At 43.7% G+C, this 14,721-nt stretch overlaps 1 protein-coding gene across 7 annotated transcripts in view; it reads left to right on the top strand.

The window, feature by feature from the left end:
- The window catches only part of Hecw1 (HECT, C2 and WW domain containing E3 ubiquitin protein ligase 1), a 306,170-nt gene that overhangs the window by 267,363 nt on the left and 24,086 nt on the right, over nt 1-14,721 (top strand). For all 7 annotated transcript variants that reach the window (XM_069998137.1, XM_069998173.1, XM_069998127.1 and 4 more), the window contains 3 exons: nt 234-354; nt 1,130-1,243; nt 2,017-2,169. In XM_069998137.1, the coding sequence (XP_069854238.1) occupies nt 234-354; nt 1,130-1,243; nt 2,017-2,169 (388 nt within the window). The remainder of the gene's footprint in view (nt 1-233; nt 355-1,129; nt 1,244-2,016; nt 2,170-14,721) is intronic.

Here is a 14,721-nt window from a genome sequence, read left to right as displayed (position 1 = left end):
CTGGTGGATTCTACACACATGTTCTGATAGACTCTACTTACATGCTGGACATGCTATCTATTTAAATAAAAAACACACCTGAAAGCAAAAGGCCTAGGAAGTGTGGCTCAAGTGGTAGTGCATTTGCCTCAAGAGCTTGAGGCCTTGGATTTAATTCTCAGAACCAAAAGAAAATTAAAAAATAAATAAAAGAAAAAGTTATGACTGCAGGTCCTGTGCTTCTCTCTCTGCAGGTTTACAGAGAGCCAGTGCCAGAGCACCTTCCCCGTACCGGAGAGACTTTGAGGCCAAGCTCCGCAATTTCTACCGAAAACTCGAAGCCAAAGGATTTGGTCAGGGTCCCGGGAAGATTAAGTGAGTGCTCCAGGGTTCAGCCTTGAGTTCAGAGGACAGGCTTTCCCAGCCATTGATCCTCTGTAGATCTCTGTCTTAGTTTTGTGGGGATTGGCCACCCAGTGTGGTAGCAATTAAAGGAGAAAAAGGAGCAAGTAAGGGAATTGGAGGGAAAGAAGAGAAGTTGGAAGAAATGCAAGAGAGAGAAGGAAGGGGAAAGGAAATTGAAACTAAGGAAAGGAGAAAGAAAAGGAAGAGTGGATTGCAGGCAAAGGCATCTGTACTAGATCTTTTCAGAAAACCAAGAATCTTGAACTGAGTAGGGAAAAACTGAACTGAGTAAAAATAAAGGAATACATAAAAAGCTTATGTATCTTTTTGCTTGTTCTTCGATAGAACATAGTATAGATTCTCTGTGACTTTGCAATTGAAGAATAAGTAAAAGATGTATGTTATTGTTTTGATTTTTTTCTTTTTCAGTTTATTATCTTTCTTCTTGAAAATCTAGCCTCAAATTTAAGAATTCTAATTGAAGAACTTCTAATTGAAGAAATCCCTATTAATTGAATCTTTAATAGTCAACTCCAATAGGATGCATCCAATAATAAGTGTACACATTTTCCACATCCACCAATGGTTTGACAAGGCTTAAGTCCATCAGGGACCTGATGGGATCCATGCCTGCCCTCTCACTTTGAAGTGTGAAGCCGTATACCTGGGTACTCCTAACTCACATCTGGCACTGTCCAGTGGCCCGCCGTCAGAGCCCAAACTCACCGGAACTTCTCCTTTTCAGGCTTATTATTCGTCGAGACCACTTGTTGGAGGGAACTTTCAATCAGGTGATGGCCTATTCCCGGAAGGAGCTGCAGAGAAACAAGCTCTACATCACCTTTGTTGGAGAGGAGGGGTGAGAACCACGGGGGTTTATACAGACCCCTTGGTGTGCACAGACCAGAGCCTCAGGATCAGGGGCGAATTTTCTCAAGAAAGGGCAGGATAGCTAGAAGCCTTTGCCTTTGCCCCCCCCCCCCCAGGTAACTCTGATCATGGCCTCTCCAGAGGCCCTTCTCTCTCCAGGTATATGCTAAGCTTTAGGCTTTGGGCTCTTCAAAAACCTAGGGTTATTGGCATGTCCTAGAGTCTGAGATTACATGGCCAAAAGTGTGTCCTATTGGGTATCTAATAGAAATAAAGCTCATCTTTCCAAAGTGCCATACACAGCTGCATACCAAACCTCTCATGTGCTTTTTTATTTGTATAAAATCATGGAAATCACTTAAGTGGGAGGCAAGTCCAGTTAAAAAAATATGAAAATGGACTAGAAATCTTTTCAATACACACATATACACACAATTGCAGAAAGTTCTTTTATGTTTCTCATGACAAAGGCCTTCTTTGTAATGGGCCAACTGTATGTTTTGTCTGGTAGATATTAGATGATTGGAAGAAAGGATTCCTTGCCATGAGAGTTAATAAACCAACTAGATACCTGGTTAATAATGTCCTCAATCTTCTTCTTTTCTTCCATAAATTGACACCCATCTTGGGATCCACTCTAAAGAGTTGAGATGGCCTCTGCTTCCCCCAGATCCCCAACTCTAAAGAGCTTGCAAGAATCTGGATAGGAGATTTCACTTCTGACCACAAACTGATCATCCGTGATCTATGCTTCCTTTGCAGGCTGGACTACAGCGGTCCTTCTCGAGAGTTTTTCTTCCTTTTGTCTCAGGAGCTCTTCAACCCTTACTATGGACTCTTTGAGTACTCTGCAAACGATACTTACACGGTGCAGATCAGCCCCATGTCTGCGTTTGTAGAAAACCATCTTGAGTGGTAAGAACTATCATCTTCCCTTTCTTATGGTAGAAAGTTCTTATTTAACCAGAAGGCAACAGCATTGTTCTATGGTCACTACATTTAGAGCTTTAGGCCAGATATTATGAGGGGTGACAAGATGGATAGCAGAATGGATCAGAAGCAAACATGAATGATCTTTATCCATCACATGAAATAAATTACTAAGGACACCAGTAATATAACAACTACAGACTTGCAGACTAAGAAGACACAGGTAGTTGGCCATTGGTGGCTCGTGTTTGTAATTCCAGCTACTCAGGAGGCTGAGATCTGAGGATTGTAGTTCAAAGCCATCCCAGGCAGGAAAATCCTTGAGACCTTTATCCTCTTATCTCCAATTAACTACCAAAAAACCAGACATGGAGATGAGGCTCAAGTGATACAGTGCTAAAAACAAGCAAACAAACAAAAACACCTCAGGGACAGTACCTAGGCCCTGAGTTCAAGAGAAGAAGGAGGAGGAGAAGGAAGAGGAGGAGGAGGAGGAGGAGGAGGAGGAGGAGGAGGAGGAGGAGGAGGAGGAGGAGGAGGAGGAGGAGGAGGAGGAGGAGAAGGAGGAGAAGGAGGAGAAGGAGAAGAAGAAGGAGAAGAAGGAGAAGGAGAAGAAGGAGAAGAAGGAGAAGAAGGAGAAGGAGAAGAGGAAGAAGAAGAGGAAGAAGAAGAAGAGGAGGAGAAGGAGGGGAGGAGGAGGAGGAGGAGGGGAGGAGGAGGAGGAGGGGAGGAGGAGCAGGAGGGGAGGAGGAGGAGGAGGAAGATGACGACGATGACGACGACGAAGAAGAAGACCACTGCCACTGCCGCCACACAGGTAATGATGACAATTTCAATAAATCACCAAAGTCTCCAGTGAAGGACTCTCATGACAATTCAGGGTTTAAATGGTCTGCCTTTGGACTAGTGTCTTCAGCATCAACCTCTGTTTCTTGCTGTAAGGCAAATCTGCTAGGTCAGATCATTGCTAAGCATCCTTGTAACTTGAAAATCCGGACTGTCTGGTTCTCTGCTGTTGTAGCATTCTATTCCCACTTATGACTATGTGTAAGAAGATAGTTATCAGCCAATTCTGGGCAACTTCATGGACAAGATGCCTCTTATGTAGGTTTTAGAAGTTTCCGGAAAGTAGCATGAGACACCTAGGCACTTTCCCACTGTATAACCATGATGTCTGATTTGAGAATGGTCCCTCAATCTCATTGCACAAGCTCCTGAAATGCAGAAGAAAATGCATCTTGGAGAAATGTAGTAGGAAATGAATCTTGGACTCTTCTGCGACACAGCCTGCTTATGCTATTGCTGCAGGGAGCTGTTGGGGTGATAAGGGAGCCCCCTGGGTTTGGAGCCCAAGCCCATAGAACTTTGCTACACAGCATCAGTACAGCCCCCCCATGGCATCCACATGGGAGCTTACCCTCCCTCTCCTGACGCCTCCCTTTTCCGACCTTGACCGACCAGCTCTCACACTGAAGTTTTTGAACTGAGATAGTGTCTCCACATCAAGTGTTTGGCACAAGATGAATCAAAGGTTGCCCTTTGTCTCTCCTTTTCTGGTAACTTGTGGATAAGTGGCTGATGAAGGCTGTGAGGGAGAAACACACAGAAGGCAGGAAGCAGGCAAGACATCACAGAGGGGCTTATGGCCCAAAATACTGAATGACAGTCCTCCCACGGGACCTATTTTGTCAGGCTCCCCACACGAGAATAAAGAAGTACTATTATTTCTTCATTGTTTCTTATTAGCTTCAGGTTGAAAAGAGTGTCTTAGAGATTAATGAACTTAAATCAATACCTTCAGCAAAGGGCATACCAAATAGGACTGTACTAGCTGTCGTGGGTAAACCTTCATTCATTTAACAATTAAAAATTAAGCAGATGAATCAGGCACAGGTGGCTCACTGAGATCTAAGGATTGCAGTTCAAAGCCAACCCCGGGCAGGAAAGTCTGTGAGACTTATCTCCAATTAACCACCAGAAAACCAGAAGTGGTGCTATTGCTTAAAATGGTAGAGAGCTAGCCTTGAGTGAAATTGTTCAGGGACAGTGCCCTAGGCCCTGAGTTCAAGCCCCCACGACCCACACACACACAAAAACTGAGCAGATACTGTATGTTGAGAGGAACAAAGACAAAATGAGCACCAAAAGGGAAAATATATAAATAAACCAACAATGACAATGTCTTTGTGTGTGTGTGTGTATGTGTGTGTGTGTGTCTGTGTGTGTCTGTGTGTGTGTGCGTGTCAGTCGTGGGGCCTGAACTGTGGGCCTGGGCACTATCCCTCAGCTCTTCAGTTCAAGGCTAGCGCTCTACCACTTGAGCCACAGCTCCACTTCCCACTTTTTCTGCTTATGTGGTACTGAGGAATCAAACTCAGGGCCTCATGTATGCAAGGCAAGCAACTCTACCACTCAGCCACCTTCCCAGCCCCAACAATATCTTAAATATTATGTTATACATATATACGCACACATGTGTTAGCCTGAGATACACATATAATGCACTTGCAACTAACAATAAGGTTATTTCCAATTAATCACAAATCACAAATCAAACCTGCTGCAAGTCCAAAATACCTAAGCTACTGGTCATCTTAGCTTTGCAACATGGCAGGTGGAGAAGAGTTGCTTGTTTCTGCTTGTGATAATTCAGCTACGCTCACCACTTCCATACAGCATTGAGAGAGATAGAGAGTCCTACTTCACACAACCACACAGAGCCAGCCTGCTGTGGCAAGGAGAGAAAGCAATCTGAAAAGGATGGGTACCAAGGGATGTGCATGCAATAAGATGGGAGCTTCAAGGGTTCTAGGTGAAGGTTTGGGAAGATATAGATGGAGACATCCAGGGCGTGACATTGTATAGATGGTGTCTGGAAGCAGCAGCACATCCCCGACCCCCCAAAAAATGGCATTTCTGTGTGGCGACACACTGGACCCATGCCTGCATTTCTGAGAGGCCTCCCACTGGAGAGCCGCCCCAGCTGTTTCCCTTTGGGAAAGTAGCCACACAGCCATCCAGCTGCTCTCAACTGGCTTTGCTTCCTTCCTCTTGTCTCATGCACTTGTTTGCGTGAAGGAAGAAAACTGCAATCCGTGGGTGTTCTGAGAATCAAGACATTTTCTGGAGACATAATGTACAGGGACTTGCAATTGTCAGCCCTTGAGCTTCTAGTTCACCTCAAGGTCTTGGCCTTGCACGCATGCTGGATCTTATCCACTGACATTCCTACTCATGTGGAGAATATTTGCCATGTGTCCTGGACACGAAAATATAGGTGTCTTTTCTGAAGCAATTCACCCTCTCGATGGAACTCGCATAGGCTGAAGGTCACAGTTCAGCACTGGGCATTGGATGGTGAGTTGCAAGGTGGTGAATACTAGCCTGCGCTCTCATTCCAGGCTCCAGTGCAAAACACATCCATCTCTGCAGTCCCCTGCTGGTGGGAAAAAGAAAAGCCTAGAATACAGAGCACCTCCCCCCTAGCTCCCTCAGAAAGGCAGCCGATTGTATCATGAAGCCTCCAGTTGAACAGTTCTCTTATCAGTATCTCATAATACCCCAGAGGGAAACTGGTTTTCTTCCCACAGTCGGAGCCATGGCTGTGTGAATGGAGGCACCCACACACTCTCTCTTTTTTTAGCTTTGAACTGGAAGCCTATGTGAGGCTTTCAGAGACCTGAGGAAAGCCATGATGGCAGAGTTACTCCTTTGATTTCTCCCACCACAAGTCATCTCTGAGCAACTGGATTAACAGGAAACTGCCTAGTGTTGCGTTTTCTGGGCCCTGAGTATTGGAAAGTGCCGTGTCCAGCACTGTAGTAAAGGAAAGAGAGTAGGAGAGCCCACATCTGGATAAATGGCTGTGAATTTTGTACACAATGTTTGCAGCAAGAGGAGGACAATAGATATTGCCTGAAGACCTTTGACTGTCCCTTGCAGCCAGGAAGCCCATGAAATGGAGGAGTTCTCAAGTCATATCTCCCAGGGCTCACAGCCATGAGATGCCTCCTGACCTCCGGCAGGTGGGTGTGGCCCCCCGCCAGCTTCCTTCCTCATTCTGCCAGACGTCACCATCATCCACACAAGCCCTGACAAAGAAGACGATAATCTTCGTAACTGTGCATCACTCACAAGGAAACAAAATCCAGAAATTACAGTGTTTATCATGAGCCGGGGCCCTCACTTTGAAAGCTGGGATTGTCCCTTGATGCCCAGTGGAAATCAATCACGATTGGAAATTCTTTTCTGTCTTTAGCCTTCTGAATGCCACTGTTAACAGAGCAAATCGAAGATGCACTGAAGTCTAAACAATGTAAACAGTTGTTTCTTCTCTTCCTAAAAAACAGTGCCAGTACAAGGTGTTCTGTTTGCATCATTTTAAGAAGTTACTGTGGGGCTGGGAAGGTGGCTCAGTGGTAGAGTGCTTGCCTTGCATGCATGAGGCCCTGGGTTCGATTCCTCAGCACCACATAAGCAAAAAGAAAAAAGCTGGAAGTGGTGCTGTGGCTCAAGTGGTAGAGTGCTAGCCTTGAGCTGAAGAGCTGAGGGACAGCGCCCAGGCCCAGAGTTCAGTCCCCACGACCTAACCCAAAAAAAAAAAAGAAGAAGAAGAAGTTACTGTGGACCAGGTGCCAGTGGCTCACCCCTGTAATCGTAGCTACTCAGAAGGCTGAGATTGGAGGACCACAGTTCAAAACCAGCCTGAGTAGCAAAGTCTGTGAGACTCTTATCTCCAATGAACCACCAGAAAACCAGAAGTAGCACTGTGCTCAAAGTGGTAGAGTGCTAGTCTTGATTGACACAGGGACAGCACCTAGGTGTTGAGTTCAAGCCCCATGACCAACAAAAAAGAAAAAAAAAATAGTGAAATTCTGTGACAAGTCACTCTTTCCATGGTTGTCAATGAGAGGATTTTTCAGAAGCCACACTTCATCATAAGGCAGTTACCCTGATGATGACTGTCCCTTCACTTTCTGAGTGAATGTGCTTTTGTTGTTTGTCAGTCATGGTGGCAACCCTAACGGCACTGGTGTTGTAACAAACATCTTAGGACCCACCCACCCAAGCTTTCCAATAGGGCCCCTTTCTAACTGCACAACCCCTTCCTATCCCAGTTTCCCTTTCCAAGCAGCTACTACCAGGGGAGAAGGGGGAAATTTTTCTGTGTTTAGGTCTTGAGGAACAAGAGTTGGGGGCAGAAAGAAGCTCCTTTATGCATGTTTAGAGTTTATCCAGGTGGGTATTAGTGTAATTGTAGAGTTTATGGAACTTAAGAAGTCCTAGATAACACACTTTAACTACACTTTGCAACATTTGCAGAGCCATGAGTTAGTAAGTGAAAATCATCATACAAGGAGATTCCCTCCCATTGGATGCCTCCCAGATCTTTAGCCTCCAAGGACCTTCTTGACAGAAGAGGATCCCCACCCCCACCAACAACAGCACCTAGGTTTCTTCCCAGAACTTTCAACCACTTAGCCAGTCCCATTTCTGGTTGAGTCTAAGTAGCCTTCCGAGAAATTCCCTAAATAAAAACCAAGAGGTCAGAAAAACAAAACAATCAAGCAAGAAGTTGGCCTGCTAGATGTATAGTTGTGAAATGTCTGCCGGATGACATCACTCCCTGACTTACTTTCTTAACTTTTTTGTTTGTTTGTTTGTCAGTCGTGGGGCTTGAACTCTGGGCCTGGGCATTGTCCTTGAGCTCTTCAGCTCAAGGCAAGTGTTCTACCACTTGAGCCATAGCACCACTTCTGGTTTTCTGGTAGTTTATTGGAGATATGAGTTTCACGGACTTTCCTGCCTGGGCTGGTTTTGAATCCTGATCCTCAGATCTCAGCCTCCTGAGTAGCTAGGATTACAGGTGTGAGCCACCAGAGACCGGCTCCTGACTCACTTTCTTTAGAGCTGTGGGAGACATTTTAGCAAAGAGTGAATGCTACCAGCTGTACTGTGCAGTGAGAAGAAAATTATTTTGATTCCTATCTAATTGAAGACATATAAGTATAAAAAAATTTCTTCAGAAAAATTTAAGTTGTTTTATGCATACATACTCTAGAACAAACATAATGGAGACCATGTAATAAATTCCAGATACCTAGAGCAGTTGAAAACATTTTTTGGAGGGGAAGAGCTGTGCCAGGCCTGGGGCTTCACCTATGGCCTAGGCACTGTCCCTGAGCTTTTATGCCCGAGGCTAGCACTCTACGAAGTTAAGCCAGACTGCCACGCAAAACTTTTCAATCAACACTGGAACCCTGTTGGAACTGTCAGCATTAGATTTTCAAATAAAAGTATGACACTTGGTTTTGAAAAGGTAGTTTTTCAGTTCAAGGAAATCAGAGGCAGAAAAATCCATATAGTTGACATTGCAGAGAGATCTTATAACTCAAACAAAAGAGAAGAGAGAGAGGAGCAGGGAGGGGAGATGATCAGTGTAGTCTTTCTATTGCTGAGACAAGGTATTTGAGAAAGCCAAAAGTCCCAATCTTACCTTCAAGGATACAGTCCCCATGACCTAACTTCCTTCCTAAGGTCTAACTTCCTAAAGGCTCTACCACTTTTTGTGCCACAGACTGATAACCAAGCCTTTAACTTTTGGGCCTTCAGAGGACATTTGACATCTAAGCACAACACGCCTAGAAAAATCAGGAGAGCAGTTCAGAGAAAAATCAATCCAAACAACCAACCATGTGCCAGCATCCCCCCCTCCACAAACAAAAAGAAGATTTCAGCTTCACCAGGGATCAGGGAAATGCAAATTAAGCATCACTTTGTGACTATCAAACTGGGAAAAATTATAAGGAGTTAGGGTTAATTTTGGGAGGGGACGGATGAAAGTATACCATCACACATCATTGGTAGCTACCTGAACTTGTGTGACTTTTGTGATTTTTTTTAACACCATCCACAATACATCCTAAAAAATTTTAAGCTCTCTGGACCATGTTATCTCAAAGAAGTGAAACAGTAATATTAAGTTGTTTATAAGGATTGGCATCTTTGTAATAGTTCTATGTAAATTGCATACCCTATTATGACTCTTCTGTTTAGAGAGTAGGAAAACTAATCCCCAGAGATTCAAAAACTGCCAAAGGTCAAGGCTGGCCAGTGGTAGAGCAAAGGATTGAACTCACACACTGTGGCTATAGACTTTTTTAAATCAGTAGTAGTGTGTTTAACAAGACACACAAATGTGTTCATTTCAGTTTAACTTTAAAAAATAAAATAAAATACGGAAGCAATGTATCTGCCCATCATCAGGGAAATGGTCAGATTCATAACAGCAGATCTTCACTGCACAGTACTTTCAGCCATAAAAAACCAAGTTCATCTGGCCTGGCACTGGTGACCGAGATCTGAAGATTGCAATTTGAATCTAGTTCAAGCATAGAAGCCTGTGAGACTTCTATTTCTAACCACCAAAGAAACAGAAGTGGAGCTGTAGGCTTAAATGTTGGAGTACTAGCCTTGAGCAAACAAGCCCAGGGACAGGGCCTAGATCCATAGTTCAAGCCCAAGACTGGCTCACATGCATGAGTACACACACACACACACACACACACACACACACACACACACACACACACACACACACACACACACACACACCACTAATCAACCCTGATTAGTTAATGGAGAATTTCCTTGAGAAATTGTTGAGCAAAGTAAAAGCAGAACTGCATGAACAATGCTATTCAGCTAATTGTAAAACATGGAAGGATGCGACCTTGACTAACCTGGATCTCAAGGAATGAGGCAAGGTGAGAGGAACTTTCCAAGCCAAAAGAAGTCAAAACAGTACACATTAGTCATAATTATGAATTTATATAAAAATTATGTGTGTGGAGCAAAATAAATCTATCACAGCTAAAGAAAGTATCATTGGGTACAAGTAGCTAAGTTGTTAATAGGAAGGGGAATGTCATAAATATTTAATTCATCCATATACTATTCATACTTCTAATGATTGGGGAATTCTACAAGTTGTTCACATGAGTGTCCAGCATCAGTGCCCTGTGCACACAGAGCTGCTCTGCTCCACCCACCTCCACTCTCTTCTCTGCTCCTCTTTGTTCAGCACTAAGTGTTTCCAGTTCTTGGGTGCAGTCCAATTTGCTCAGCGGACCTAGACAGCACATGCATAGAAACCACCTGCCTTGGAACAGCCCCCTCCTCTCCCAGCCAGCTCTGTCTTTCCCCTGCCCTCTTGAAGCCTGCACTGTACTTAGTTTGCTTCTGTTCTCACCACAGGGACCCAAATTGCATTCACTCTGAAAGCCCACTTAGAACACTGCAGCTTCTTCCTGTCTTCTTTCCAAAACATTCTTCTCGAGATGAGTGTGTCTGTCTTCTTTTCCATTCTTTTAAGAAACAAAAGTGGATAAATATACCCAGCCAGAACTTTCCTAATGAAATTTGCTTCATTTCCTTGAACCCTACTATGTAGAAAAGATGGAAGTGGAGCTGTTCTCCATGGAAGAATGGTCATCCCGTCGCTCAGTCTCTTCTCCCTCCTCCGCCTTGCTAGGCTTCTACACAAAACAGTTTGAAAACCCACAGCTCTCAACTATGGCTTTCATTCCATCTCCCAGCTCCATGGCCCCATATAGATATGTGTGAGCTTTGAACCTATTGCCTTTGTCATCTGCAGTCAGCATAGTTGGGGGTTAGAGTGGAATCCTCCAGTTCCTGAGGCAGAATACCATATGGCAGAAAGACAAACCTAGGTTTAGATTCCTCTTCCAACTCTCAGCTGACTACAACCCTAGACAACTCTCTTACTCTCTGAATCTCAGCCTTTTTGTCCATTCAGAGGAAACCAAAGAACTTGTTATGGTTTTATTTCTATTATTTTTTTGGAGTCCTGGGGCGTCAACTCTGGGCCTGAGCGCTGTCCCTGAGCTTCTTTTTGCTCAAGGCTAGCACTCTACCACTTGAGCCACAGCACCACTTCCACGTTTTCTGTGTATGTGATACTGAGGAATCGAACCCAGAGCTTCATGCATGAAAGGCAAGCACTCTACCACTGAGCCATATTCCCAGCCCCTGTTATGGTTTTAATAATGTACTCCCCAAAAATGCCTGAATTGAAACTCAATCAACAAGGTGATAGCATTAAGAGATAAGGCAGAGCTCTCCTGGATGGGATGAGATTTGTAACAGAAGGGTTTAAAGAGTCTGTTTACTAGCCGGCGCCGGTGGCTCACACCTGCAACCCTAGTTACTCAGGAGGCTGAGATCTGAGGATCATAGTTCAAAGCCAGCTGGAGCAAGAAAATCCATGAGACTCCTATCTCCAATAAACTACCAGAAAACTAGAAGTGGTGTTTTGGCTCAAGCGGTAGAGTACTCTCCTTGAGCTGAAAACGCAGGGACAGCGCCCAAGCCCAGAGTTCAAGCCCCACAACCAACCAAAAAAAGTAAAGCACCAGCTTAAACACAGTGCCTAGGCCCAGAGTTCAAGCCTCAGAATGGGGGAGAAGAGGTAGGGGGGGAAGAATGTAATGTAGGAAGTCTTCACTAGATGTGAAACCTGCTGGCACCTTGATCTTTGACTTTTCAGCTTCTAGAACTGTGATAAATTCCTATTGTTTGTAATTGTCTAGTCTATGATTTTTCTATATAGCAGCAAAGTTTGTTTATCTTGTTTTCCAGCATTGCCATAATGAAGTAGCATAGGCTAGAGACTTTAAACAGCATAATAGATAGAGGGAGAGGGAGAGAGACAGAGAGACAGAGACAAAGACAGAGAGACACACACAGAAAGACCTATCTATCTCTATATTTATTCATATTTTTAAATTTTAAAACCTGAAAGTTAAGAGATCAAGATGTTCTCAAGGCTAACATCTTGTGAAACCTCTCTCCTAGTCTTATAGCTGACATGTGGCTTCACATGTGTGTCCTCATTTTCTCTTCTCATGAGGACACTAGCCATACTGGATTAACACCTACCCATATATGACCTCACAAACCTAATTACATTCTCAGGCACTGGAGGGGAATCAGGAGGAGGACACAATTCATACCATGACCACACCTATTCTGCCTAGTGGCTGGAAAAGAATATGGCTCTTAGTAAGCATTTAAAAAATGACAGGTGCTACCATTCTTCCCTGGGTGTATTTGTATATTTTTTAGGGATATCTAAAAGTGTTAGAGAAAGCTAGATTGCTTTCTGCAAACCAAAGCTTTCTCAACTTTAGCTGTATTGACAATGAGAGCTGTGAAACAGTATATTTTAGGAACTATCCTGTGTGTTGTAAGATATATAGGAACATCCCTGACTTCAGTCAATAAGGCATAGTAGGATCCCCACCAGAAATGTTTCCAGACATTGCCAATATCTCCTCAGGGACCATGTCACTGTTGAGAGCTACTGTTTTCATGCACTCATATGGAAACATGGCCAGGGTGAGATGGAGAAAATGTAGCACTAAGAATATTTTGCAGGACAAAGATTATTTCTCTGGACCTGTAGCTTAAATATGTGTATGTGTGTATAAATATGTGTATGTGTGTGTATCCTTTCAAGATGTACTTACTGTCAGTAATTGCTATAGCTTGAATGAATGTATGCCCTTAAAATTCATAAGTTAGAACCTAACTGCCAACACAGTAGTATTGAGAAGTGGCCACTTTGGGGAAATGGCTGCATCATTAGCATTCCACCCTCATAAATAGGTTTGGTGCCCTTTTCTCTGGGGCTGAAAAGAGTGCCTGGCTCCTCCTGCTCTTCCCTTCTGCCATGTGCAGTTACAGCAAGAAGGTGCCAACTTGGAAGCAGGGAGCAAGGCCTTACCAGACGCAGAATCTGCTGCTGACTTGATATTGGACTCCTTTTCCTTCCCTGATTCACAAGCGAAATTCTATTATTTGTGAATTACCCAGTTCCTGATATAATAGCAGCAGGAATAGACAAAGCAAGTCATGTCTTAGACAACTCTGGTTATTTGATACATGTTATTGAGCAACTGAATAATTGATCAGGTATTTGTCTTCTGATTCCTTCCAGTTTTGCTTTACTTTACTAGGATATGAACACAGGGCCTTGGACTCACTAGGCATCCATTCTACCACTTGAGCTAGGTATTTTTGTTTTAGATATTTTTCAATCGGGTCTTATCTTTTGCCTTGTCTGGCCTGGTCTGTGACCCTCTTATTTATGCTTCCCATGTAGCAAGAATAACAAGCACACACTACCACGCCCAACTTTTACTCATTGGGATGAGGTCTTCTGAGCTTTTTTGTTTGTTTTGTTTTGTTTTTGCCCAGGCTATTCTTGAACCATGATCTTTCCATTTTCCGCCTCCCATACAGGCACTATCCCCCACACTCAGCCTTAATCCTTTCTGGACCATCCAAGAAAGACTCTCCCACTTGCCTTAATTATTTACTTTCCATGACAAAGACTATAGATAGAATAAAATCAACATACTTGATAACAAATCAAATTGTATTTATTGGAGATGGATTAGGGTTGCATGGATTCAAGCAGCCTTGAAAACTTGGTACAAGGCTATGGTTATGTCATTTGCTTGTCAGGAACTGTGATAACTACTAATAAGAGTTAAGCTGTTTTATAAGATGGAGATTAGGTATTGTTTCAATCTGGACATAATTTAGAGAAGGCAAGGGGGTTTTCACAAATGATGAATTAAAAGAAAACAGTGAATTGCAGTTGGCTCAGGTCAAAGGTCTAAACTTACCAGACTGAGCTGCAAATTTGGCCTGCAGTTTCATTTGTCCAGGCCTTCCAATTGTGTTTTAGCTTCCTGTAGCCAGTGCTACAGTTCTCCATGTTCCCTGGACTTCTCCAGTACTTAGGGCAAAGCTTAGCAGACCAAAGCCACACTTCTCAGAGAATTCAGCATGCTGGAATGACTTGCACAGAAACGTTACACTTATTTATTGATGAAAGAGGTGCAGGAAGGCAAAGAACCAGAGCAGGGAAAGAAGCTGGTAACACAAGAAGACAAAAAGAAGACTCCTCTATACTTGCTGAGATAGAAAGATCAGATAGGAGGGTTGAAAGGAGACTTCGTAGAGGCTTCTTCAATGAAGTTTCTGTACTTCATTCTTTTTTTGTTGGGGGGGGGGAAGGGTGGGTGGTCATAGGGCTTGAACTCTGGGCCTGAACGCTGTCCCTCAGCTCTTCAGCTCAAGGCTAGCACTCTACCTACCACTTGAGCTAAAGTGCCACTTCCAGTTTTCTGGTGGTTTATTGTAGGTAAGAGTTTCATGGACTTTCCTGCCCAGGCTGGCTTTGAACTGTGATCCTCAGATCTCAGCCTCCTGAGTAGCTAGGATTACAGGTGTGAGCCACTGGTGCCCAGCTACTTTATTCTTTCTTCCTGTAGCCATACAGAAAATTGGGTAAGTGTTGTCAAGAGCAAGAATATCACTTCTCACTGTCAAGCTGTTTCTTCCATTCTGAAAACAGGATGAGGGATTCATGCTGAAGGTATTTCAAATGCAGATTGTCATACCGACCACAAATGATCTGTTCTCCAAAAACCTGTATCTTAACAA

Source organism: Dipodomys merriami, unplaced genomic scaffold (genome assembly GCF_024711535.1).
Source record: "Dipodomys merriami isolate MVZ:Mamm:240054 unplaced genomic scaffold, mDipMer1.0.p SCAF_104, whole genome shotgun sequence".
Lineage (NCBI taxonomy): Eukaryota > Metazoa > Chordata > Mammalia > Rodentia > Heteromyidae > Dipodomys > Dipodomys merriami.
This window is presented reverse-complemented; position numbering and strand designations above follow the sequence as displayed.